Source organism: Vicugna pacos, chromosome 14, assembly GCF_048564905.1.
Source record: "Vicugna pacos chromosome 14, VicPac4, whole genome shotgun sequence".
Lineage (NCBI taxonomy): Eukaryota > Metazoa > Chordata > Mammalia > Artiodactyla > Camelidae > Vicugna > Vicugna pacos.
This window is the reverse complement of record NC_133000.1, coordinates 509011-536306: the sequence shown is the minus strand read 5'-3', so window position 1 is coordinate 536306 and position 27296 is coordinate 509011. Positions and strand designations below refer to the sequence as shown.

The 27296-nt window shown below is 39.6% G+C and overlaps 1 protein-coding gene across 8 annotated transcripts; it reads left to right on the top strand.

The window, feature by feature from the left end:
• ZMYM5 (zinc finger MYM-type containing 5) lies at nt 1-24831 on the top strand. Of its 8 annotated transcripts, none has more exons than XM_072975929.1 (8): nt 1-76; nt 2087-2155; nt 8755-9246; nt 9485-9578; nt 18046-18331; nt 18866-19031; nt 20091-20303; nt 23418-24831. In XM_072975929.1, exons 3-8 carry the CDS (start codon nt 8764-8766, stop codon nt 24183-24185), a joined length of 2010 nt encoding a protein of 669 aa, XP_072832030.1. In that variant the 5' UTR covers nt 1-76; nt 2087-2155; nt 8755-8763; the 3' UTR covers nt 24186-24831. The 8 variants fall into 8 exon arrangements, with proteins under 8 accessions (XP_072832030.1, XP_072832027.1, XP_072832032.1 ...); XM_072975926.1 differs by lacking the exon at nt 1-76 and adding an exon at nt 914-1213; XM_072975930.1 differs by lacking the exon at nt 1-76 and adding an exon at nt 1307-1329.
• Nucleotides 24832-27296: the final 2465 nt, after the last annotated feature.

The following is a 27296-nucleotide window of genomic DNA, read 5'->3' as shown; positions in this document are numbered from 1 at the left end:
AGGCCCGGGCCTCCGCGCTCGCCTCCTGACGTGGACCCTCGGACCCCGCACCGCCGGGGGGACGTGCGCCCGAGACGTAGGTGTAGACGGCGAACAAAAGAGGAGCCCGCGGTCGGAGCTCGCCCGGCCTGGCCCGGCTCACCCGCCGCAGGGCCGGCCCGGGACCTCCGTCCGCCCAGTGGACCGGGGAGGCCGGGAGGCGGCGGCCGCGCCGAGGGGCGGACCCGGCGCGGGGCGGCCCAGCCCTTCCGACAGGCGGGCGCCCGACTCGGGGCGCCCGCAGCCGCCTCCATCTTGGCTGGCGGAGGCGGGGAGCGGCGTCTGGCCCCAGCCCCGTCGCGCCGGCCTGTCCCGGGGTGCGGGCGCCGGCGGCGGGCGCCGTCCCCGCGGCCGGGCGGCGGGGCCCAGCCCGGGCTTCCCGGGACGAGGTGGAAGGGCCCCCAGGTCCCCCCGCGGCCCCGACAAAATGGAGGACGTCGTCTCCTCCCGCAGCCATGACGGGAGTGGGGGACGCCTCCCCACGGGGCTGAGTGAGGGGAAGCGCTGCTGGCCCTCGGAGCCCTCGGGCCCTCCCCGCCGCCCGCCTGCGGGCCTCCGGGCCTCCGCTCCCGTCCCCGCCGGCCGTGCCCGCCCGCCCCTCACGGGGCTCCCAGACACTGGACAGGGAGGGCGTTGGGGACATCGAGGCCGCGGCGCTCCTCGGGCGGCGTCGCTCGCAGCCGCTGCGGCAGCCAGGCGCCCAGGCCCGAGCAGGGGGTGGCGGCCCGGCTCAGGCCCTAGGGCTTCGTGGCCCCAAGAGTCCCCAACCCTAGGGTCCAAGCCGCGGCCGGTGCGGCGGACACGGGAGTCGGCGGCCCGACCCTGACGGGCCGGGGTGGGGGTGGGGGTGGGGGTGGCGGGGGTGGAATGGAGGTTCGGGGGCGTGGCCTGCGCCTGACGGACAGGGGCCGGGCCCACCCCCTGGAGGGGGGTCCTGAAGGAAGGCGGACGCAGCCAATGGGCGTACCCGAAGCGGCCGTCCCTCCCTCCCCGCCCGCCAGTGAGGGCGCGGTGGGCAGGGCTTGTCAGGCCGGGCCGCGCCGCCGCGGCAGTCACCTCAGCCTCCTCACCAGCGCTAAAGCCGGGACTGGGCCGAGCGGAGTTGCGCGTGTTGCCGAAGGGGGGTGGGCCGGGGGCGGGGAGGTTCGTTCCGCGGAGCCGCAGCCAGAACCGGGTGAGGCTTGTCCCCGCTGTCTCTCCAGCTCAGGGCCGCCGACAGTGGGGGTGGCCGGGAGCGGCGCAGCCTCCGGAGGCGGAGGCGGAGGCGGAGGCGCCGGGAGGCGGAGATGGGTGAGGGCGGCCTCCGGAGCCTCCCACCGACCCAGGACGAGCGCCCCGCGGCGCGGCCGCCGTCGCCGCTGCTGCCGCGTCGGGGCCTCGGGCTGCTCGCGGCTCCTCTCATGTCTCAGGCGCCTTGGCGGGCGGCCCGCGGGCTGCGGGAGTGCGGGTGCGGCCGCGAGGGCCGGGTGAGGCGGGCGGGGCGGCCGGGGTCGCGGGTGGGGGAGGGGCGCCTCTGTGCGCGCTCGGGGCAGCGCTGGCACCCTCCCGGCCAAGGCGCGCGGTCCCCAAGTTTGGGGACGAGGGTGCGGACCTCCCGCGCCGGCTCCCTTTCTCGACCGCCGGGCCCGCCGCCCTCATGGTTTATTTGGGCTAGTTTCTAATGGCGGACGGGAAGCGGGCGAGCTGCGGGCTCCGGGCAAATGCGAGCCGACCCTGGCGCGGCGGGGACTGCGCTGGGTGGGCGGGTTCGGGGGTAGGAGTCCCCGCTGGTGTCGGGCTGCGCTCGTCCTTCCCCTCCTCCTGGCCGGGCTCGCCGCCCGCCGCCTCCCTGTCTGTAGTACGAAGAAACAGTTTAGTCTTGTCTGGTGGTGGCGGTGCCTTTAGTTTTTGTTTTTACCTGTTTTCTGCACTGCGTTGGAGTGGGGAGGGTGGAAGAGCTCTGCAACCCTAGACTTTTTGCCCCTTCGCTTCCTTCTCCTGTGGTTACGGGTTGGTACTGCGTCCAGGTTGGCTATAATGAGATTGTTTTCATCTCCTCTCTCTCTAGGACCGGAAATCACCTTCAAGCCATTCTGGTGAAAGTCTGGCATAAATTAAGAAGGAAAACATCTCCTTTGTGAGTAGTTTTACCCCGCTTTTCTGTTTAATACAGTTGGTGCAATGGTAGGATGTGTTTCTGTGGAACTTACTTTTATCTTGAAGGCAAAGAGCTAATTTCTTTAGTGGACCCTGTCCCCAGAGCCAGGCCAGGGCAATCCCCGGGAAGCTCTGGGACTGGGTGCTGATGTTTGCACCACCGGTGTTCTCCAGAGTTCTAGTTTAAGTTAGTTCCATCTTAAATGTTTTTTTTTGTTTAATATTCTTTTCCTTTCTAATGGAGAGAAATGATTTTTTTCTTTGCTGTTGGATTAAGGCAAATGTACTGAATTTTCTGTTGTTTCAAGGTTGATGGAGACAATATCTTTTGTGTTTTTTTTATTTGAGGAAGATTTGTATCTGTATCCTCACAGTCCTCCAGCAAGCATCACATTAGGAATACATAGTCTAGTTTCATGCTAGTCGTAATTCTAGGATAGACCACTGAAATGGTGGTGACATCCTCCATCATGAAGTTAATGTGCTTTTTCCCCTTGTTACTAGAAAGTAATCTATGTGCTGTACATTTTGGTTTAGTAAAATGCCCCGTTTTGTCATGTTCCGTTAATGGCTTTAACACTAATCCTTGTCTTAATCAGTAGTTTTACTAGGAGTCTCAAAATGATTGTTTTTAAACAATTCTCTGATTTTACATTTATTGTTTGGAATTCTGTACAGTTTTATTTGCCTGTTTTGTCCTTTTAGTTGATCGGTTTTCCACTGGTCATCAAAAAGAGGCTTCTAATTCGTTTCTCTTTTGCAGTCAGATTTCTGCCTTCCCTCTGCCCTTGTTGCCTCTTGGCAAACTTGGCTTTACCCTTACTTACTCTGTTATGCTTCTCATCACGCTGCTGTAGTTAGACAGCTTTTAAGAATAAAAATTATTTACACAAAAGTTTCCATAGAATACTGAAAGTATTGGTGTTTCACATTGCTTGGTAGTTTTGTGAGATGATGGAACATGGGTATGGTTCTAGAGCTATGAGGAGGCTTCACAGGGAGAGGGAACTAGTGGGGCTTCAGAAGATTGGCAGGGTAAAAAGCCATTGACTCAGTTACTATCACTTGGAAAAGCCGCTTTTCAAAAAAAAAAAAAATCTGAATTTCTCTTCAGGGTGTTCCTAGGGTATTTGTGGCTTGACATACAAAGGACTAGGTTTAGTGTTAGCCAGGTTGGGGTTCATCTCTCTGCTCTCTTACTTTGGCAAGTGCAAACTAAACAGGAGTCAATAAATGAACCTTTATAAATGCACATCTTATTCAGTGAAATGCTTTTTTTTAATGTACATTTTACAAATGAGTGAATTTTGTCTGTCTGCCCAAGATTGCTGATTGATGAAGACTGAAATGACTTTAAAAATAGGTAAAATAGCTGGCCCATAAGTTTCAGGACACACACACAGAGGTTGTTAATGGTAGCTGCAATTCTTACCTTTTTTTCTTTACTTCTTGAGATTTTGTTAGCTTTATCTTTAAGCCCTTTTATTGATTTTTCCATTTCTGCTAAGCTTTTCATTTCTGGAATCTCTTTTTTGTATTAGAAATGTTAATTTTTACATGGTCTTCTGCTTATCTTGTATCCATAGAGTACTGGTCGTTTGTGGGTTTTCATTTTATATTTTCTTTTTCCTGCATTTTTCTCTGTCCTTTTTTTTTCTCTCTTTTAACAAGTATTTTTCTTATTAGAAACTTTTTTCAGATATTTCCTAATTCTTGTTGGTCTCATGATTAAAGATTGGGAAATAGAAAACAGATTGGAAAAATAAGTGCAGCTTTCGACTTGGAGCTTCACTTGGATGATTCTCTTGACCAATATATGGAGAACCTCTAAAGTCATTATCTTTAGATCTTTACTTTTTGTGGGTTCCTGATTCCACAGAAGAGTGTTTCTGGCAAAGAAGTTTTCCAGGGACGTCTGCTGCCTGGAAGATAAGACACCTGGATGCCAGCTTTCTGGGAATCAAGAGGGAGAGAGGGGGCATTTCATGCACATAGTGTTGAAGTGTTCACCAGTGCTAGGTGAACCCAAGACGTAGCTGGAAAAAAATCAAGAAACAGAGAGAAAAAAAAGATAAGAAGTGTAGCTTTGTCTCTTATCCTCTCCAAAGAACTAAAGTCTAGAACTTGGGCCAGGGTGTAGAAAGAACTATTATCATCAACGTGATGGGAGGGGAGGGACCTAAGATTTCACAGCCTCTTTATTTTAGCCACCTCCTCTGTTCCAGTGATAACCTGAAGCTATAGGCTTCTGAGCCTTTTGAGGATTCTGCAGCATAAATCAGGGTGTTTCTCAGCTTTTTCCAGCACTGCGTTAGAGTTTGGCTATCTCAGATAGGCAGAGTTAGTTAACTACTCATCCATCTGCTTTTCAGCTTTTCAGCTTTTGTTGTTTTTGTTTCTTCTCTTGTTTTTCCTTTCCTGTGAGGAGGAGGAACTTTACTGCTGTTTATGGGGTGGTTTTAGAAGGGAGTGAAGTTAGTTCTGTGTGATCAGTCTGCCATCTTAATCCCTACCAGACTCTTGATTTCTAGGTGGTAGTTTTGTACTTAGGCTCTTAATTCTCTTGGTATTTGTGGTAGTTTTTCATTTAATTCTTTGTTCTCCTATCTCATTGTATTTGTCAATACACCCAAAACCATGGTACAGCTTTGTTTTGCTTATGATTTTAGATGGGAATGCTTGTAGCATATATTCACTAAACATGAAACTGGCTTTAAAGTTGATACTATTTTAATGTAAATGTTTTTGTAAAGAAAGATCTGTTCTGTGACTGAATATGTCCACAGAGGTGCCACAGAACATGTTTTTGAACTCATTGGTGATGAACAGGTTTTTGTAGCATACATCCTAATTATCTGCTGTAGAGCCTAGAAGATAAAGGTGTGCTTACAGGTGGCCAAAAAATGAAAGTTTGAAGCAATAATTAAGCATTTTAAAATACTTTCTTGGTGATTTTAATATTTAAGGTTCATAGTTTACCTTTCTAATCGTATCCTAATCTGTCATGTTAATACTTCACTATTTCTATTTTAGCTACCATTTTTTTTAACTGATTATTTTTAATATGTAAGTTCTACTTAATTGTGTATTAACAATTGAATATTAAGTAACTAATAAATTATTCAACTGATTTTTTAAAAATTGAAGATGGTCTCGGGAAGATTAATGATACTCAGTTATAACTTAAAATTTCAGTAAAATTTTTTGCAACTTTGAAAAAGCATGTTTTAAAAAGTGTAACACTGAATCACACACTTAAAAATAGTTAAAATGACAAGTTTGTGCTATATATATTTTCCCACAATTTTTTAAAAAGGTAAATGTAGCAATCTTCAGGAAATAAAAACTGCTGTGAGATGTTACAAAAGTAAGCACAATAGGGCAAAGTTCCCTGACTTGTATCTTTGTTTTAGTGTTAACTCTTATCATTACCTCTAATTAAATACCTTTTTAACTTTGCAAGGTTGTTACCCACTACCTAGAGATCATTTGCATTTATGAGTCTTGCTTGGGTTTAAGCCTAACTTTTATGTATGGTTGTAGTACAATTTTGTATTGATCTTCTGTATGCAGGTTCTCCATTGATTTTATGTTAATTTTCATTGTATCTAAATGAAAATCAATTAAACATTAAATAGTTGTAGATCAGTAAGATACCACAGGAAGATGGGGTAAATATTTAAGATTAATTTGACATGTTGAAATTCTAGGGTGTAGGCAAAGTATTTGCCTGCATACCTTCTCATGGAGATGGATTTAATATTTTTTGCACTCTTTAATATGGTCCAGGCAGAGACTAGGGACTTTGCATGTCCAGTCATCACGATAAATATCTCAAGACTCCTGTATTATCACCATTTACAATTTGTAGTTTAGAAAATTAAAACTCATTGAAGTAAGGTAATTTGGTGCCACATAGCTAATTAGCTAAACCATAACTTTTTCTGTTTTTGGATAATACTGTAAAAATAGTTAAAACTTCTCTGTAGGCCATGTTTATGGAATTAAAATGTTTGATGGTTAAATTATATGCACATGGCTTTTAATAGTGGTTTAACTTTTTCATAATCTAGGATTTGAAAATAGGTGAATACTTAATCTTTTTTCAGAAATGACTACATTGAATTTAGCATAAAGAATGCCCTTTCTGTTACTTCTTTGGAAAGATTAAGTTAGGACCTAACAGCCTCCAGAGGATACTGTGTAGTCACTTAACAGCCCTTTTCCAGAAATTGTTCTTTTCTATTTAAGGTTTATTCAAATACATAAAGAACTGAGAGAATTCATGTTCAACAGCTATTATATTTCATAACTCAGTTTAGGCTGAATTATTGCCTCTTTCCTTTGAAAATCAACCATATAGTAAGCTTACTGGATGAATGTTAACTGTGATCCTGATTTTCGCGTTTCTTTTATAACCTTTTTAAACTCGTCCCTTAGGTTAGTTATTTCTTATTCTTTGAGATAGACTTATTTGAATGTTGATTTTTTAAAATAAATTTGGTCCTTATTAAAAGAAGTAATTTTTAAAAATTGCTTTATACATTAATTGCACAAAATGTAGTGGCTATGAAATAGATTATAGGGTCAGATTTCTTGGATTTGAATCCTGACTACCCTTTCCAGCAGTGGAGACTTGGGCAGGCCAGACAGATTACTTATCTTGAGTCTTAGTTTCCTAATGGATAAAATGGGAAAAAGAATAGTTCTACCTCATTTACATAAGCATTAATTGAATTAATATATTTAATGGCATGTCAGTTATTAAGAATAAACATTACCTTTTGTATGACTATAACTATTGCCACTTAAAATTAGTTGGGAACCTTATTTCGAAAAGATACCTGCACTCCAATGTTAATAGCAGCACTATTTACAATCGCCAAGACATGGAAACAGCCTAAATGTCCATCCACAGATGACTGGATAAAGAAGTTGTGGTATATTTATACAATGGAATAGTACTCAACCATAAAAAATAAAATAATGCCATTTGCAGCGACATGGATGGCCTTGGAGAATGTCATTCTAAGTGAAGTAAGCCAGAAAGAGAAAGAAAAATACCATATGATATCACTTATATGTGGGATCCCCCCCCAAAAAAAGAAAGGAAAAGACAAACTGAAATTACAAAACAGAAACAGACTCAGACAGAAAACAAACTTATGGTTACTAGCAGGGAACGGGGTGTGAAGGGATAAATTTAGAGTTCAAGATCTGCAGATACTGACTGGTACATATAAAATAGATAAACACGTGTATACTGTACAGCACACTGAAAAATATTCGATATCTTGTAGCTTACAGTGAAAAAGAATATGAAAACGAATATATGTATATGCATGTATGACTGAAGCATTGTGCTGTACACCAGAAATTGACACAACATTGTAAACTGACTATACTTAAATTAAAAAAAGTAGTTGGGAAGATTTTAGAATAGAATGTTACTTGGCATATTTTTGTATGAGATGTTCAAAATTGAATGATGACTGCTTTATGAGTGAGTTTTCTTAATTATTCACACTCAAAAAGTTCCCTCCTCCTTCACTGTCTTGAGTTTCTAAGAAAATTGAAGCCAGCTTGTATAAACTTACCTCAGCTTTCTGTTATTTCTGCATACTTATATACATTCCAGTTGCAGTTGACCCTTAAATAACACGGGTTTGAACTGCATGGGTCCACTTATACTCAGATTTTTTTCAGTAAATACTGTAGTACTGCACAGTCCGAGTTGGCTGAATCTGCGGAAGTGGAACCTTGGATACAGAGGGCCAGCTGTCCTGGATATCCTTGGATGTCCTGGGACCACCTCCTCCCACCCTCGCAGATACCACAGAACAGCCATATACTTAACTTTTCCCCCCTTGTCTTTGAGAAAAGGTGATTTCCTGTTTATGATCAGTTTCACTACCACCTATGCACAAACCCTCATCTTCTCTTAAGAGCCTTGTTTCACTGATTACTCACTTCTCCAGATCCTTCCAACTGGGTCTTTCTGCCAGATCCTTTTGTTCCCCAGTAGGTACATGGAAGTGTGTTGAATAAAATAAAGTGACTGAGAATTTGGGACCTAGAGTTAGAGCTCTGAGTTTTAGGTCCTATTTGGGCTTATCTAGATCTGTTTCCTGATCTGTAAAATGAATTAAATTATATCTATGTCATGGGTTTTTCTCAGAATTTTACATAAAAAACCCCATAGCATAGTGTCTGGCAGTTCCTGGACAAGGAGAAAAAAGATTCAGAAAGATTTAATCGCATAGTTATATTGGAAGCAGAGAATTCGAATAGTGACAAAAGACACTGGGGAAATAGGGATTGGATGGTATCATAGTCATTTTAGTAGCTAAAAGTATATCTAGTGTAGTGATTGTATTTAGACCCTGAGGTATTGGTGCTTGACAGAATTTGTTACTGTTTTCTATTTCAAGGAAAGACTTGGATAAAAATCACATAAAAGAATTTAAAATTTCATTTGTGCTATTTTGTTGCAGTAAAATACAATAATCATACTAGTCTTAACTGTACTTCAATAAAAAAATATATACTAGAACTTTTTTTTTCTTTTCTCTGTTACAGGTTCTTGGCATGGATAAATGTTCAGTGGGAGGATTAGACTTGACTGAACAGACTCCTGTTTTATTAGGGAGTAAAGCCATGACAGCTAGTCTCATGGACATAGGAAACTCATTTGGTGACCCAGCTAGCCCTTTAATTAACAGATCTAGAAACTCATCAGTGGAAGATGACGATGATGTTGTATTTATTGAATCTATACAGCCTCCTTCAACTTCTGCTCCAGTAATAGCTGTTCAAAGAAATTTTACATTTGCTTCATCAAGAAATGAAAAGCTACAAGGAAATTACTCCATAATTCTTCCCTCCTCAAGAGATCTGGCTTCTCAGAAGGGAAGTCTAAGCGAGACAATTGTCATTGATGATGAAGAGGACATGGAAACAAATGGAAGAGAAAAGAGAAATTCTTCCAGTTTTATCGAATGGGGACTTCCCAGAGCTAAAAACAGAACCAAAGATTTGGATTTCTCCACCTCGAGTCTTTCAAGAAGTAAGGTAAATGCAGGAATGGGTAATGGTGTTATCACTACAGAATCGACTCTGAAATTCATATTACTAATGTTACAACCTTAGAAAGAGGTATTAAGCTCTGAATGCTGGGCGAGATATGAACTTAATGATTACACATGTAACATCACTATAGAATACCAACTTGGGAGATGTCTCTAACGGACTGCAGTCAAGTAATTTTGGTGTTAATATACAAACATACACCCCATCTTTAACTTCACAGACCAAGACTGCAGTAGGACCTTTTAATCCTGGTAGAGTGAATTTGGCAGGAGATGAATTTCAGAATGGAGAATTTGCGACTCATCATAGTCCTGGTAAGCAGTAAGTGATATTAAGTATTTTCTTTCCACCGCAAGTAAATAAACTTTCGGCTGTTATATTTAGTATTGATATTTATTTTATTTACATTCTGTATGTGAAATATTTTATTACTCTTGACTTTCATATTAAGATAGAATGTTTTACTTAATAAAACTGTGTACTGTTTTGCCCAATTTGATTTATATCCAAAGTATTTTAATTGAAAAGTCCCATAACTATTACCTATATCTTTGTTTACTAGCATCTTTATTTTAACGTAAAAGTCGTAGAATAAAAAGATGGTTAGTGAACTGAGAGATTAATGTTACATAATAATTAAATATTACTTAACTTTTAATTCTATAACTTGACATTTCAATTTTTACTTTTCAAGTATTTACTTTTGGACTGCTTGTCTCTGATTTTTATTTTTAAATAAGCATTTTATTAATTGCTTCATTTTAAAAGTTTGAAAACTTTCTTACCTTTAAATCAGACACCTGTATTTTAAAAACTTTCTATGTGGCCAGTCTTGTTCTGATAAAATATAATGAAAGTTATTTAAAATTTTACAAATCTCTTTTGTGGCTTTTTCATGACTTAGTGTGGGGCTTATTTTTTGTTTGTTTGTTTGTTTTGGTTTTTAATGGCCATTTTAGTTCTCTGAGTTATTGACCGTCTTAGAATTTTATGAAAGGACTAGGAAGCAACCAGAGCTAATAAGAATCTAATCACTTACTGCTTTAATGGAATGCTAGTATTTTTTTTTCTTTAAACATTTTAAAATTAATTTTTCTTTGGTTATGGGAATATTACAGATCATTTGGAAGAAATCATAATTAGAAATAAGAAAATAGTATCGGGGGGAGGGTATAACTCAGAGTGGTAGAGAGCACGCTTAGCATGTGTGAGGTCCTGGGTTCAATCCCCAGTACCTCCTCTAAAAAAAGAAAGTAAATAAATAAGTAAACTTAATTACCTCCCTCCTCATCTCAAAAAAAAAAAAAAAACCTAAAAAAAAATAGTATCTGTCACTTACCCTACTAAGTAGAGGTGACTTGATCACTGTTAAAATTTTATTTGTTTGTTTTTTAGATAATTGTGGATAGTTTTTTCTTCTCCTTTTCCTTTTGACACAGTTCTCATAGTGTGGAATCTGAAACCACATAATGAACTTTTCATTCTTTTGTATTACAATTCATTTATCTTTGAATGGATTTTACCTTTGTATGATTTGGTAAACATTGTGCTTTGGTTATTTGGAAAGAATTGATTTGCTGAGTTACGTAGGTCTTCTAAATGTTGACACTTTAGAAAGCTGTCAAGCTAACAGTGCTTTTTTTTTTTTAAATTGAGTTATAGTCAGTTTACAATGAGTGCAAGTTTTCTTAGATCCTAATTTTCACTTGAAAGCTCAAATTTTCCCATTGGCAACAAATACTGTTGTTTTTCTTAAACTGACAGGCTCATTTGATTTTCAACAAAATGTCAATAACCAGTTGGTCAGGCATTCTTTAAAGTAAAAGTGATATTCAGGAAAACGGCTAGTTCAGCTTGCAGTGCAACAATTTTGCAAGTGCTTTTCCACTTTTTCTTAAGACAACCATTGTACTTTGGTTGAAACAGAAGTGGTTTGTGTATGCGTCCCTGTTCGTTATATAGAATGTTGAGATGTAGTCAAAGGCTGAAATTTAATAAAGTTAATAGTAATTTTCACTTTTTCATCAAATTTGTCTATTGTATAATAAATCGTTCCACTGGCCTTTGTCCCTGGCTCTTGGGAGAGAGACTAAATCCTTGGAATTTACCAAATGCCTAGTGACAAAAGACTGAGGCTGAGGGAGGGTCACCAGAAAGACCAAGCATGTCATGAGAGTTGGGCCTTTGAGCCAGCTTCACCTCCTTGGAGGAGACAGAGGCTGGAGATTGAGTTTAGTCATATGCAGTCATGCCCACACAATGAGACTCAATAATAACTCCAGACACTGAAGCTCAACGTAGCCTCCTGGTAGGTGGACCCATCCATGCCAGATGGGTGATGGTGCCTAATTCCACAGAGAGTGGGCACAGAAGCTTGGCACTGGGGCCCTCCCAGACCTCACCCTGTATGTCTCTTCATTTGGCTGGTCCCAATTTGTATCCTTCAAATAAAACTATGATTGTAAGTGTAGAGCTTTCCTCAGTTCTGTGAATCATTCTAACCAATTATCAAACCTGGAGGGGTCTTAGGACCTTCCAGATTTACAGTGAGTTGTCTAGAAGTGCAGGTGGCATCCAGAGTCAGGGCAGCCTTGTTGTGGACTATGCCTTTAAAGCTGTGAGGCTGATGCTGGCTCCAGGTGGTTAAATGGCAGAATTATAATGATTGACCAGTTGGTGTTGGAATAACAGCCGTAAGTGAAGATACCACTTTTTCTTTCTTTTCTACGAGTGCCTCTTAGTGGAGAGAACAGTACAGTCAGAATGTAGTCGTGCTGGTACAGCACAGCTTGGCTCCGCCACCAGCAGTTTCACCAGCATTGCTTCTGCATCACTAGTGCAAATGCCAACATGGCGAAAAAGGCAAATTATCTTGGTCTTGTTATAGAAATAGTTTGGCTTTGCAGGTCCCTTTTATTTCTTTTTTATGTGATGTTGAGTAGAGTGATCAGAGTATAAAGTCTTGTTTTTGACCTGGGGTGGAAGGGAAGCATTTGACATTTCATCATTTAATGTATTAGATTGTGTCAAATATAATAAGCTTTTTATGTTTATCTGATAGCATGATTTATCTGATAGCGTGTTTCTGGTCTTTGCAGTCATAAACAGGCTTCTCATGAATCTCTGTAAGTTTGTCAACACTTGTTTTATTTTCTTCTGAAAATTTTCTGTACGTAAAATTGCTAAGTCAAAATGTCAATTTATTTTTAAAGCTCTTGATGGGTAATACAAAAATTGTATTTGTTTCCTTACACCATAAGAAGTTGGTTTTTTTCTTCCATATTTTAAGTTCTTAGAGGTAGGAGTATTATTTAATGTTCGCTAAACTGATCACTTAAAGGTGGTATCATCTTAATTTATGTATCGTTGAACTTTTAAAAGTACATTTGCAAACTTTTTATGAATTTGTTCATTCATGTTCATCCACTTGTTACTTTGTATACCTTTTGTTTATTAAGAGTTAAACTTGATAAATATAAAAACTTGTGATCTCTGTATTGAAGGATGTGTTAAAAGCAGTTGAAAAAGATGTTGAATACTAGAAATAGTGTTCACTGAAAAATAATTGTTTTGGATCTTTTGTTTCTTTTACTCATTGACTTATTTTTAATTTTGTAATTATTTCCTAAATTTTAGATGTATATTTGTGGAAGCATGAATTCCATCTTACATACATATAAGCTCTTAAGTGAAGTTAAAATCAAAAAGCCTTGCTGTGTTTCTTTTGTTTCAGCTTTGACCATTTTTCACCTTCTGAAATAAATTGAAATTGTGTATTTAATGGTGAAGTGGATCAATAAGATGCCTTTCTGTTTAAAAGCACAGCACATAGCCTGATACTTAGCTGTGAAAATGCTGTCAAGGCCACTCAAATTGTGGGCATAAAGGAAACTTCCAAATGTTGTTTGAAAGTAATTTTGATTACTCCTGAGTGTGTGTTTATTCTTGTCATCTCTTTATCTCATTCATTCAAAACTGTATTTTACGTTACTATATTTTTCATGACATAAAATATCAATGGTTTTAATTTTAGGGGGAGGTAATTAGGTTTACTTATTTATTTACTTAGAGGAGATACTGGGGATTGAACCCAGGACCTCCTGCATGCTAAGCATGCTCTCTACCATTGGAGCTATACCCTCCCCCTCAGTGATTTTAAAATGTGACAAAGACAAAAAGCACTAGAAGACCCACTTGATGTTCATTTATATACATGTTCTTAACTATGTTTAAACTGTGTTGTTTATGATATGGCAGTGAATTTCCATATTCTGAAGTACGGATTTACAGTGTTACTGTGTTCTCTAAGGTTTTATTTTGGGGGACAAAAGTTAGAGAACTAAATAATACCACTTGGTGTCAAATTCTGAAGAGGTCTACCGAGGTGTCAGGTGAAGAGAGATGGTTAAGATGTGTCTTAAGCTTGCTGAAAGGTGAAGCCACTTGTCACAAGGCCTGTCTTCTTGTCGTTGATGCCTTCACTCTTCGTTTAAATTGAATGTAGCAAAGCTGATCTTAGTATTAACCCTAAATTTTGTTATTGCTTGCTATCAGCATTAGTAAAACTAGCCAATTTTCCCAGGCGACGTACAGAACAGGAAAGCAGCAGCTGTATTCCTGTTGCGACTGTTGTTACTGCTTAGAGTCACAACTCCCCCAGGGCATCTCGCTTTAGCTGCTGTGTGCATCCCACTTCTATAGACAAACAAGGGCAAGATGAGGGTTTCTGGAGTTGAGTTATATTTAAATCTAGGGCTTAAAAGTTCAGATTTCATTCTATAAAATTGTGACTCTCTCTAAAGTACAAATGAAACTCTGTTCCATCTTATGAAAATGGGACCGTCCATTAGAATGGAACTTTCAATCACTTACCCTTTCATTGACTTTTAGGGTAGACTGTTTTTCTTTTCTTCACTTATCACATATCTTTATGTAAATAGCAAAATCTCATTGCAGAAAATACCTAAACTTAGAAATTGTTCTTGCATCTGTGTTGTATTTTTGTTACATTATAAGCATTTCTGTCCATGATACTGATTCTAGGAAGTTCTGCTTCTGATAATAATAGACTGTGGACTAATAATAGATAGGTAACTCCTATCCCTCCTCCAGAGAATATATAAAATATGAAAAGCATCATAGAGCTATAAATACAATGAAAAAATTAGGTTTCTAATATCTGAGAAGGAGCCTTAGAGATGTCATCTCTTACTTGGGGTTGCTTTTCTCTTATGGGTATGTGTTGAGGTCCAGAAAAGGCTGCTGGGAATCCAAAGGGCGCTTTCAGCAGAATTTTTTGAATTGGGGATATTCCAACCTTTGAATTGGGGATAGAATAACATAATCTAGACTCTGAAATTTTTTTTCTGTTTTTCATATAAAAATAATAACAATTAGGGATATGAGGATGCAAGACAATATAACAAAATCAAGAGGAAAAAAAGCAGACAATAGAATGAGCCCACAAAGGGTACAGATAATAGGATTATTAGATAATCTACACTTTAACTGCAGGTTGGGCACAGCTGAGGAGCATCTGAGTGTATCAGAACATTATCCAGACTGAAGCACAGAGAACTGAAAGGAGGGAAACAGAAAAAGATGTAAGAGACTTAACTGCACTTGATGAAAAGGATATGTAATTAATGTCCCAGACAGAAGAGGTACAATTGAGAATTTCCTAAAATAGAGAAGAAACACTAATGTATGAATTCAAGAACCTTTACAAATCCCAAGCAGGATAAATACCTAAGAAACCATTAGGAGACGTGCAGAATTCACAGTCACAGATGGGAAGCAATACAAGTGTCCGCAGCAGCAGTATTAGCCACACTGTGGAACACCCCCGTGGAAAGGAGCAAACAACCACAGCCGTGTGATGAAGCTTACAGGCAAGATGCTGAGTCAAGGACACGAGAGAAGAGGGTACATTGCGCGTGATTTCATACATGAAGTACAAAATAAGACAAACTAATCTTTGAAGTCGGAATAGGGGTGGTTTGTGGGAAAGGAGGGAAGTAACTGAGTGGAAGAGACATCAGGAAGACTTCTGGGACGTGGAAGTTTGCTGTTTATCTGTGTGATGGTCGTACAAGTACATACTCATCGTAAAAGTCTCCATTGATCTCTGCACTTAAGATGTGTAAACTTTTATGTGTATGCATTGTTCTTTAATAACTAAAAAAAACCCTACTGAGACACTGAAATAACTTCTCACTAGCAGCCCAACGCTAAAGAAACACTAAAAGGTTGTTCTTTAGGCTGAGCTTAGATGCAGGAAGAAATGAAGAACATTTAAAACTCAAATAGCGGGTATGGTCCTTACTGGACTTTGGTGTAAATCACCTCTAACTTCTAGGTCTTAATTTTCCTTGCATGTAATGAGGGATTTAGATTAAGTAGTCTGCTAGGCCCCTTCTCGTAAAATGTATCCTCGGGATAGAGCATGGAAGAATTTGAGAGTTCTTTACATTTAACCTGGAGACACTAGTACCAAAAATAAGAATTTGATGAAATAAGAAACTTTAAAATTAGAAGAAATTGAATACTTGAAGTATAAACAGAACATTTGCTTTATATATGTATGTACAAAAGCTAAAGTGAAAAAAATTTCAGAACCAATTGAGCAGTATTGTTGATGTCTCACTGTACATAATTATATATAAATATATGGTATTTATCCATGGATAAGTCCGCAAAATTTAAAAGCCCAATATTTTTGTATTTAGGGTTCTTATTTCTCCCATATTAATGGTAGCAACAAATCTTGTAATAGTTATCTTTTATTTCTGTTACTTATTAAATCTAGTTTGTTATCCAGTATGATATGCAGTGAAGTTTGGTCCCAGAATGCACCCTGTTTATAAATAATATTTGCTTTCTAAAGAAATGGTTAGGAAGTAGGAAAATTTAGCAATAAAGAAAGTTCTGAGTACTTCGTAATAAAAAACAGTTTTGGAATCCAGTCCATATTCGCCAGCAAGTCATCCTGTGGAATGAAAGAACGAAAAGGAAAAAACAAGATCAGAAACAGTGGGTGGGAATTAGAAATGAAAAGAGTTGTTAGTGTTGGTAGTATTACGAGAGGCCTTGGAGCTGTGATGCATGGAGGGGCCGCAGGCCTTGGCTCATAACAAAAGCTGTTGAAGAGAGATGATAGAATAATGTAGTAGTTCTGGGCCCTGTTTCTCAAAGATTCACTGTTACCCAGAGTTAGTTAGAAATGTAGGATCTCAGCCCCTCCTCAGACCTACTGTTTTGTTGTTGTTGTTTTGCCTTTCTGTGAGTTCACTGTGGTTTTTTTTTAATTATTACTTTAAGAAAATGACATTCTGTGCTTTTTGGATTTTAAAGGTAACCATACCCAATGTAGAAATTTGGAAAGGTAAGATCATAAACAGTGCCCTCACTGTTACCATCAGCAGCACCTGAGGGTTTACGCCTCCATTTGGCTTTGCACGTGCATCTGTAACCCTGGACTCACGTGCACATCACAGCTGTGATAATGTGATGTCCACAGCACATGCTAGGAGACGTGCCTGACCCACACTGGCTTCTACCTAGAAGGCAGCTCTCCCAATGCAGTAATTCCCTTGGGTTGTGTCAAGCTGTTCTGTCTCAGTCCAGCCACAAATGATCGTGACCAGGGGCAGTTTTATTAACATGATTGATAGATTATGAGTCAAGATGGCTGCACCTAGTAAGGGAGGATCAGACCTACTGATTTAGAATCACTATTTAAACAAGGTCCCCAGGTCATCTTATGCATGTTTAAGTCTGAGAGGCACTATGACCTGCATACGATGTTGTTCCGTTTTGAAGCTAATGGTAATGTATGATGGAGGCCCTGTGTGATCCACCACCTCTACTGATGCCTAGGAGAGATTTCAGAAGGCTAGGGAGTAATTGTACAAAGAGTTGCTTTAAAATGTTATGTCTAAATTATATTTATTTCAAAGTATTTTGGAGGGAAATGTACTAATGTCTATATATTACTTAAAATACATAAAAAGGGTAGATTGAAAGATGTGATAAAGCGAAATAGTGTAGAATCTACTTGGACATACAGGTGTTCACTGTAAAATTCTTTCAACATCTCTATATGCTTTAAGTTTTTCATAAGAAAATGTTAGAGGGAAGCTGTTAAGAAAATGGGTATCATATATCATACTCTTCAGTTATCTTTTATTTGCATATTTGCTTTGTTTTGTATTGTAGTCTTTCCTCTTAGAAAAAGTGGCTTAGGAAGTGCCCTGAGTACAAAATGTAATGCTTCATCGTATGCATTATCTAATTTAGTCTTTTTTTTTCTTTCTTTAGAGTAAAAGTAGATTTATTCAGGGAGATACACACACCAGAGACAGAGTGCAGGCCATCTCAAAAAGCAAGAGAGGGACAGAGAGAGTCAGCTTCATTTAGTCTTCATAACACTGATAGGTTAGGTATCTGCGCAGTTTGTAGCTGAGAAAACCGAGACCCAGTTTAATTTACTTACACAGTCTCCGGTGCAGGAGATACATTTTGAAGCTTGGGGATCTGACTTGAGAGACGATGGCTGCCGCATCGCACAGCTGCACAGCCACTGTTTCCACAGCTGGCACAGTAGGACACCACCCCTCAGAATACAAAGTGGTGGTTCCCCAGGGTGGATAGCAGGCCGCCTGGCCCGAACCACTCACTTGTAAGGCTTTCTTGATATTTTCCTACTTGTGCAATATGAACGTTTTCTGATGTGAATTTTGAACTGTTCAGTGACTTTTTCTTGTGTGTTTTCTTTTTAAGATTCTTGGATCTCCCAGTCAGCATTGTTTCCCCGTAATCAGAAACAGCCAGGGGTGGATTCTTTATCACCAGTGGCCTCGCTTCCTAAACAGATTTTCCAGCCTTCTGCCCAACAGCAACTGACTAAACCAGTTAAAATCACTTGTGCAAACTGCAAAAAGCCTTTACAGAAGGGACAGACAGCTTATCAGCGCAAAGGATCAGCTCACCTCTTCTGTTCCACCACCTGCCTCTCTTCCTTCTCTCATAAGCGTACTCCAAAGAAACGCAATGTAACAAGTAAAAAGTAAGGATTACCTTTCAGCACGGCTCCATGTGGTTGGACCCTGGCAGTGTGAATGTGTGTTCTGAAAGTAATTGTTGCAAAGATTCGTGGGTAGAATTGATGCACAGGTGTCTTCAGGTTCACTGAGCTGTTGCCTAGAGTGTCAGAGCCGTGGGTCGTTTGTGCTGCACTCAACTCAGGCAGGAGAGTATCGGTGTAGAAGTAAATCCACCCTCTCTCTCCCTGTTGCTGCCTTTGCCTCGCCCCTCCCCCACCTTCTCCCTTAGTTCTGTCCACTTGCTGACACCCTTCTGAATGCTTCTGAAAGTCGCAAGAACCTGTGGCAAGGTTTAAAAGGTCGTAACGGTGACAACAAAATATTTTCATCTCTAAATCTCTTCTCACATTATTTATGAACTCTTGGCAGTGAAACCAAAAAGTAGATTCTTCTAGACCAAAAATTATAGTTGATTCCTAGGTTTAAATCATGAGAAAATGTGAAATGTCAGTTATTGTTCATATGTTCTTAAATTGTGTCTATCCATTGTGTTTCAGAGATGCACCTACAAAAAAAGCTTCTGTTGTTCCTCAAGTGGAGTCAAGTGGATCCTTCCAAAAATTGTGTAGTACATCTTGTTTGTCTCCCTTTGAAGACAACCAGAATCTTAGAAAAAGAGTTCTGAATAAATCAAGATGTACAATCTGTAGTAAACTTACGGAGGTCTGGAGTTTTACATCTTATTTATGATCTAGGTTACAGTGATCATTCTAACTTTTAGGTGCTGTTAAGTGCTCTACCATCTCCCCAGTCTACCTATGATGTTAAGGGAAGAACCAGGATACGTCAGACTGCCCCGTAAACGGATGGCCATTTGTGTGGTGTGCGAAGTAAACATCCCTGTCTGTGGAATTAGATGTACTCATAAACAAAGCAATAGTTTTATGGCGGATTTTGTTTTTACTAGCCACACTAAAAAATGTAGGTTTAGGATGTAAAGGAAACAGCCAGTCCTGCAAGAACACATAGAACAAGCAGAGTCGGTTGCTTCATATTTCTTAGGTAGTGTTGCCATCTTTCGAAAGAAGAGTGTATCCAGGCATTTTCACTTAACACAGCCCTGGGTAACTGAATGAGGTGTCGGTTACTCGGCAGCTGTGCAAACCCAGATGTGGTGTTATCTCCCTTACGTATATACAGGGTGTGGGCAACATTGACCCCCACCCCTACTCCCACCAGGTTTTCTAGGAGAGTGAAGTTTATGATACCTACAAATTCCCAATCCATTTATTGTTAAGCAGGTCATATCAAAGCCTGCTAACCAGTTCATCTTCTGTAATTCTTAAATGTCTCTGGGGAGGTTATTACTGGTTTTATTGCTTTTTGTTCTGTGAATGTTATTTTTCTTTTTTTATAAAACCAAAGAATGGTTTTACAAAGAAATCAAAAGTAAAAATGAAAGTAGCTAAATGTGCTTTTTTTTGAGTAAAGGTATATTTATTTAGAGAGATACATGCTGCATAGAGTGAAAGGCAAGGAAAGGTGTGGTGGTTGGGTGCTCAGGTTAAAGTAAAATAGGTACATGCTCCATAGACAGAGTGCTGGCTGTCTCCAAAGAGGAGGGAGTGAAAAAGGGCCCTAAATGTGCTTTTTAAAGTCTTCCCTGAATGTTTCTTCCACTGAGAAATTACTAGAGGTGCTTTGTTTCTGTTGAAGAAACTAGTTATCTCATTTTTGGTGCTAATAATGGCTCATTTATTTAAAAATTGGTTTTTCTTTTAGATTCGCCACGAAGTCAGCGTTAATAATGTAACACATAAACTGTGCAGTAACCAGTGCTTTAATAAGTACAGGTTGGCCAATGGTCTGATAATGAATTGCTGTGAGCAGTGTGGGGAGTACTTGCCCAGCAAAGATGTTGGAAACAACGTCTTGGTCATTGAAGGTCAGCAGATGAGATTTTGCTGCCAAAGTTGTATTAACGAATATAAACAGGTAATTCTTTCTTAATGAGTATTAATGAGCAAGTTTGCAATAGCTTCTCCCTGTTAGCTTACTTTGAGCAGATTTAAGTTAGAATCTCCTTTGGTTCCATTTTTGGCAGTCTCTCATTGAGTAATACTCTTAGGTATTGAAATTGATTTCTAAGTAAGCTTGTTTTAGATCTTTACTTTTTTTGTAGACGTTACAATGAGTAATTCTTTTCTCTACCAATTTGCACTCCCACTGACAACTTAATAGTTCCAGTTACTCTATATTCTTAGCTAAATTTAGTATTGTCTGTTTTGACTTAAACTATTCTGATGGATATGAAATGATGATCTTATTGTGGATTTAATTTCCTGGTAACTACTGTTCCCCTTTAATCACTCATATATCTTCTCTAGTAAAAGTATCTATTCAAGTCTTAGCTCACCTTTTTATTAAGTTGTCTTCCTATTATTGAGTTGTAGGAATTCTTTATATATTCTGGATATGTATCTTTTGTAAAATAAATGTACTTGGAAGATTTTTCCCCTGGATAGTGTTTTGTCTTTTTGTTTTCTTACTGTTGCTTTTAAAAAGCCCAAGTTTTAATTTTAATAAGGTCCAATTTACTATTTGCTTTTCTGATTAATACTTTTTGTGTCTTGTTTAAGGAATCTTTGCCTACCAAGGTTACGAGATATTTATGTCATCTTATATAAGCTTTTTAGTTTTAGATTTTATGTTTAAGTCTGTGATCCATCTCAAGTTAATTTTGTGGATGGTGTGAGGTAGGTGTTAAAGAATTTCCTTTCTGATTTCAAGACATTAAAAACCTCAAAACATTGTATCATATACCATAAATATGTATAATTTCTAAAAATTATTTATTTTGAGAGGGGAGGGAGGTCATTAGGTCTATTTATTTGTTGTTAGTTTTTTTTTTTTTTAATAGAAGCACTGGGTATTGAACCCAGGACCTCGTGCATGCTAAGTATGTGCTCTACCACTTGAGCTATACCCTCCCTCCAATATGTACAATTTTTATTTATCAGTTATACCTCAGTAAACCTGGGGAAAAAAGACATTAAGCTACAGTAATTAAGATAGTGTGGTATTGACATATAAAGATAAACATATCAATGGACTAGATAGGCCAGAAATAGAACCACACAAATATAGTTCATTGATTTTAGGAGAAAGGACAAAATCATTTTGATGGGAAAAGCAAGATACTTTCAATAGACGATGCTGGGACAACTTTTTTGTTTGTATGGGCATAAGTGAACCTGACCTCATTTTATCCAATGTATAAAAATTAATTCACTGTGGATCATAAATGTAAAATCAGGAGCATGTTCAACTCTCATTTTGCTGAATAAAGATCTCGGTGGTTCACTTTTGGGGAACAGTAACTCTGAATTGCAGACTTGTTGGACAGCAGAAGAAACAGTAGGTCCCGTGTTGACTTTTGAGTTTTTGTACGAAGGCTTATTTATATTATCTTTATTGTTTTCTTTATATATATTGCACCTCATATTTAAAAGCTTTTGGGTGTGGCTTATGGATAAGATTGCAGGGGACGGTTTAAAAACAGGCAAAAGGATGTAGCATACATACATTATCTTTTCTAAAGAGTATATAAAAATAACCTCTGATTTGGTAATAAACAACTATTTTAGGTCATATGTTTTGGTTTTTTTTTTAATGGATGATTTACCTGCGTCTACTTAGGCCGTAGGCTTCTACTCAGCCAAGGACAATGAGTGCATAAACTTCAGACAGATACGCTGTTTGTTCTCTGAAGAGCAGACAGCTTGCACAAAGGTTATCAATTTTTTACTCCTAAATGAACACCAGAGGAGGTAAAAATGGGAAAATGTGCATAGTCAGAATAGACAGCAACAATATATATCCAGAATTGCTTGAATAACTACATTACCTGCCACTCTGATCCCCCCAGAAATGTCTGTCCACATCAGTAATGCAGATAGCTCATTAGTACTTGGCAAATAGAAGAATGACATTTCTGTGTAATACAGAAGTTTTATAAATGCGTTTTTAAGTGATGAGTGGCAGGCCTCACAACAGAAAACCTTAGTGATGTATGAAAACCTTAAGGAAAAAACTGAACTCTTGCAGTTAGTGGCTTATCTCAAAATACCACGCACAGTCATGATGCTAAGACTGGGTCTTGGTATTAGTCAGTGGCCTAACCAGGGCTGATTTTGCCCCCTGGGGACATTTGTCAGTGTCTGTAAACATTTGATTATCACAACTGGGTGAGTGCTCCTGGCACCTAGAGGGTGGAGGCCAGAGATCCTAAACATGTGCAGCGCGCCAGGCAGCCCCTCACAGCAGAGTATCTGGCCCCAGAGAGGTGCCAGGGGTGCCAACGTCGAGAAGCCCTGTGTCTAAAGGCTAAGTTGAGAATGGCAACTGTGAGATAAGCATAGTAAGGAGGAGGAGAACTAAGTTTCCATCCTCCCCTCTGAGAAGTCAGTAGTGATGCCTGAAACTGGGAGAAAAATCACTAAATAGTGATACACGGATGTTGTTTTAATATTTGGAAATAAACTAAAGAATCAGCTGAAAATGTTGACAGTAGCTTCTGGGAAAAGGGAAATGTAAAGGGATGAGGGACTGCTGTTCCTCTTTGTTAGCCAAGTATAACTAGTTGATGCTTTTTACTAAGTGTGTATTCAGTTCAATTAAATAAAAACCTTTAAAATATGTTAAAGAAAATGAAGTTCAGAGAATGTGTCTTTAAAGTCACACAGCTAGAATTGACTATCTGAAGACTTAATGCACTTTATTGCCTTCATTGCTGATGCTTAATTGTCCATGTGCTATATTTCCGCAGTGTGTGGGTAATACTATATTTTTATTTCTGCTTTTTGGCTATTACAAACATTTTGTGCAAGTCTTTGCATGGACATATTTTCATTTTGGCATTGCTGGGTCGTAGGGTCACTCTGTTTACCTGACTCTGGTCATTCTTTTATTATAGCCGTCCTAGTGGGTGTGAAGTGGTGTGTGGTGGTAATAATTTGTATTTCATTGATGATTATTAGGCATTTGTATATACATTAATTTTTTCAGTGTTAACAATTTAAGGTAAAATTTTAATCTATTTCTCCTCAGATGATGGAAACAAACTCAAAAAATTTATTAGCGTCAGAAAACAGAAAAAGGAATGCTGTTAGAGAAGAAAATGAAAGAAAATTTTGTGGATCGTTGAATACACTTTTGGAAAAAGTAGAGGGAATACCGGAAAAAAGGGGAAAGACGTTAGAGCTACAGGTTTCAGCAGAATGTAGCCAAGACACATCACTGATCCTGCAGGATGTGAATTTACCTCCTCCTGTGTCAACCACAGCTGATAAATTGCAGGAGCAACTGGAAGAGAAAAAAACAGAAGACTCCATTAGACCAGTTGTGGTTTCTGCAGATCCAGGTACATGGCCCCGAATTTTGAGTATTAAGCAGAGGGACACTCTAGTTGAAAATGATCCACCTCAAGTAAGAAATTTTAACTTTCCAAAAGACAGTACAGGGAGGAAGTTTTCAGAAACTTACTATACAAGAATTCTTCCAAATGGTGAAAAAACCACTAGATCCTGGTTACTGTATTCAACCTCAAAAGATTCTGTGTTTTGTCTGTATTGCAAACTCTTTGGGGAAGGGAAAAATCAGCTGAAGAATGAGAATGGGTGCAAAGACTGGCAGCATTTATCACATATTCTTAGCAAACATGAGGAAAGTGAAATGCACATCAACAATAGTGTTAAATATTCAAAATTAAAATCTGATTTGAAAAAAACTAAAGTGGTTGAAGCTGCTGGACACAGATCACAGGAGACTGAGGGAAGCGATGGTGTGAAGCTGTTGTACATGGTCGACCTGGTCTGACATGACCCAGTCATGTGCTTACTCAGATCTGCATCCGCCAGTGGGTATCGCCTGTGCTGAGGCTCTTGGCAGAGCAGCACATCAGTCATTAGCAATAAGTATCACGGCACATAACTAGTAAGATTTCGTTTCATCTCCAAATTCTAAGGGTAATGGCGTTCATAGTGGTTAATGCCAATTTCAGTGAAGGTAAATTGTTACCTTTCCAGTCTGTCTGTTCACACCTTTTTAAATGGGCACTTCAGGAAAGACATTTGACTGGTGAGGCTGATGTTCTGTTTGATTATCTTGAAAGTGAGAGAAAGGCTTGAATTTATCAATACCAGTTGCACAAGATATTTATGTGAACAGGCATGTCATTCAGAAACGGAATGGGATCCGAAACTGCAGCTTTTTGCTGTTAAACCAAATACTTGTGATTTATTTCATTTGGGCAAAACATCCTTTTATTTCAGCAAAATAGCATCATTTGTTACATTAAATTAAGATGGTTAATTTGTGTTTTATTGGTTTGGTTTGGTTTTAATTTAATTTGTAAATGTTTTAGTTTTTATTGTCATGTGAAAACCATAAGCATAAAGAGTGTATACCTATTTTTATGTTGGTACAAATATAAGAAATATTAAAATAAAATATATTAAGTTAACCTTTAGCTATTGTGACTTTTTTTTCTTTTCTGAAGGATAAAATACTCTATTGAAAATTAAGGCTCTCAACTTTTTCAAATGGTTAATCAGTGTTCCCTTCACCATGTAATTCTTTTTATAACCATTTTGTTTTCTGACAACTGGATCATTTCAGTGTTTCAGACTTGGGTCTGAATGAGGCTCTGGGGTGTTTCCAAAAATCCAGACTGCTCCAAAGTGTATCACAGGTTCTGAAGTTCCTTTGCAAACTGTTCATGTGGCCACTATTCCATTAACACTTACCAGTTAATTGAATGACAGGTTTGTTATGTAATCATGTTAGATAGACCTGGACTCCTGAGTGTTGCTGGTGGATGTAACCAGTGTCCAGGTTCTTGTCTCATCGCAGAAAGAGTTCAGAGATGAGACAGGGAGGTCGAGAAAGTTAAGTGGGGACTTACTAAGAGGTAGCTAGTACACTCAGGGAGAGAGCAGGCAGGCTCAGATGAGCATCTGTGCTGAGTTTCTTTGGCAAGTTGGTCACACAGGGTGTAAAAATTAATAGGTGGAATATTCATTTGGGAGGGAAGGGTTTGGGGTCATATTCCGTGATTTTCATCCCAACTCCACCCTCCCAAAGGGAGGAGTGATTTTTGTCTTTATTTGGTCTGGATGGGAAGTGTCATGGCGTTGGTGCATGATGGGTACTTCTAATCTGCAAGGCTAATTTTATTGTAACGAGGGCATAATGAGCAAAAGGTTACATTCGGACCCTGGAGATCCCTGCCTATTCCCACCTTCTTTTCTGTCGACCTCCAGGCCACTCATCACCTCAAAAGGTGTGACCACTTACCAGCCCAGAGCTTCCTGCTTTTCTTTCTCTGCCCATGGACCCCTGGTGCTTACATGATGTGTGGTTTCCTGCATTTGGCCCTTGCCCCTCCTTCCTGCCCAATTCCTGCCATTTGGTCTGCATCCCCCTTTCTCTGCTCATATCTAGCTATAGCCTGCTCTAACATGAGCAAACTAACCAGTGGCCACTTAAGATATTTTGGAAAAAAGGTAAAATTTATCCATTGAGAAAACAAAGTTAGAGTCTCACCTTTGAATTCTTTGATTTCTTCAACACTGCATGGCACACCATGAACTCTTCATGTAATAATGAGTTAAATGTGAAAAATTCAAAAGATGTAAGTGTTAGATTTATGTGTTCATTGTAAATTTCTTCCAACCTATTGGTTATGAAATTTTTCATAATGAAATGTTGAAGGAAAAGTCAAATGTAAATTCAGAAGATAATAAAAGTAAATAACTCCAGGCAGCGTCATCATTTAGGATTTTTTCCCACTTATTTTGGTTTTTTTTTTAAACATTGAAAAATTAGTATGTGCTGCCTGTAGAGAAGGAAGGGAGAAAGCACAGAGAAGGGCAGGTCCTGTCTACATCCCCCAACTCCCCTGCTGCAGGCTGTGTCCTCAATGATCCGGACAACCCAGGGTTTGTTTCCATCATTTTAATTTTACTGAGAAAAGGCATTAGAAAAAAAAATCTCCTACAAATTTAATATAAAAAATTAGGAAAGACAATTCAGAATAACAGTCCTCAAGAAATGGCAATTTATTGGTTTTGTCACCTCACAGGGCACAATTGAAAATTTTTTCATAAACCTCAGATTTTCAAAATTGCTGCCTTGAAGGTTCATGACACTGAGCCATCCTCTCCGTGTGGCTCCCTCCCCACCTCCCCTGCGCAGTGCTGAGAGCCAGGAGCAGTTGCTAACTGTATGTACAAGTCACAGTTTGTTGCTGAGTAAGTAACTGAAGTAAAGAGCTCCGTCAAGTTCAGTGGAAGGAATAATGTTCATACCATTTCTGCTTCAAAGCTTTGAAGTTCCCCATTGTTTTCAGTTTTTTGTTTGATTGTTTTCAGTTTTTTGTTTGTTTGTTTTGAGTAAAAGTAGATTTATTTAGAGAGATACAGACTGCATAGAGTGTAAAGCAAGAGGCAAGGAAAGAGGTGTAGGATTGGGTGCTCAGGTTAAAGTAAAGTGGGTACACACGCCACAAACAGAGTGCGGGCCGTCTCCGAAGGTGGGGGGAGCAAAGAAGGGCCCCTTGTTTTCAGTTTAAGGCTCCAACTCCCTGGCAAGATTGATAGCTGCAGTCATCAGTGGCAGACAAAAGGGAAGGGTTGTAGGTAAAGTCAACCTCAAGCACAGACTCTTAGTACGGAAATAGTCCTCTGTAATGTGGAATTACAAAGTGTGACCCTGTTAGGATGAAATTAAGAATTTGAGAATATAACTCAAGCTAAAAGAAAAATCTGAGCCAAGTCTTTGTTTTTGAGAAAGTGTGAAGTTAGTTTGGGGAAATGATGGTGTAATATTGTGGAATAGAGGTTTTCAACAACAACAGATCATGGCTTGTTGTTTTTCAGGCAGTGGTGACTTTAAACACGAAAAGTAGATGATGATGAATCAATGCCC

Coding starts and splice junctions, on each gene's coding strand:
- ZMYM5 (XM_072975929.1), top strand. CDS start 8,764: ATGGATAAATGTTCAGTGGGAGGATTAGACTTGACTGAACAGACTCCT. Junction 18,332..18,865: donor CGCAATGTAACAAGTAAAAA/GTAAGGATTACC, acceptor ATTGTGTTTCAG/AGATGCACCTACAAAAAAAG. Junction 20,304..23,417: donor GTATTAACGAATATAAACAG/GTAATTCTTTCT, acceptor ATTTCTCCTCAG/ATGATGGAAACAAACTCAAA.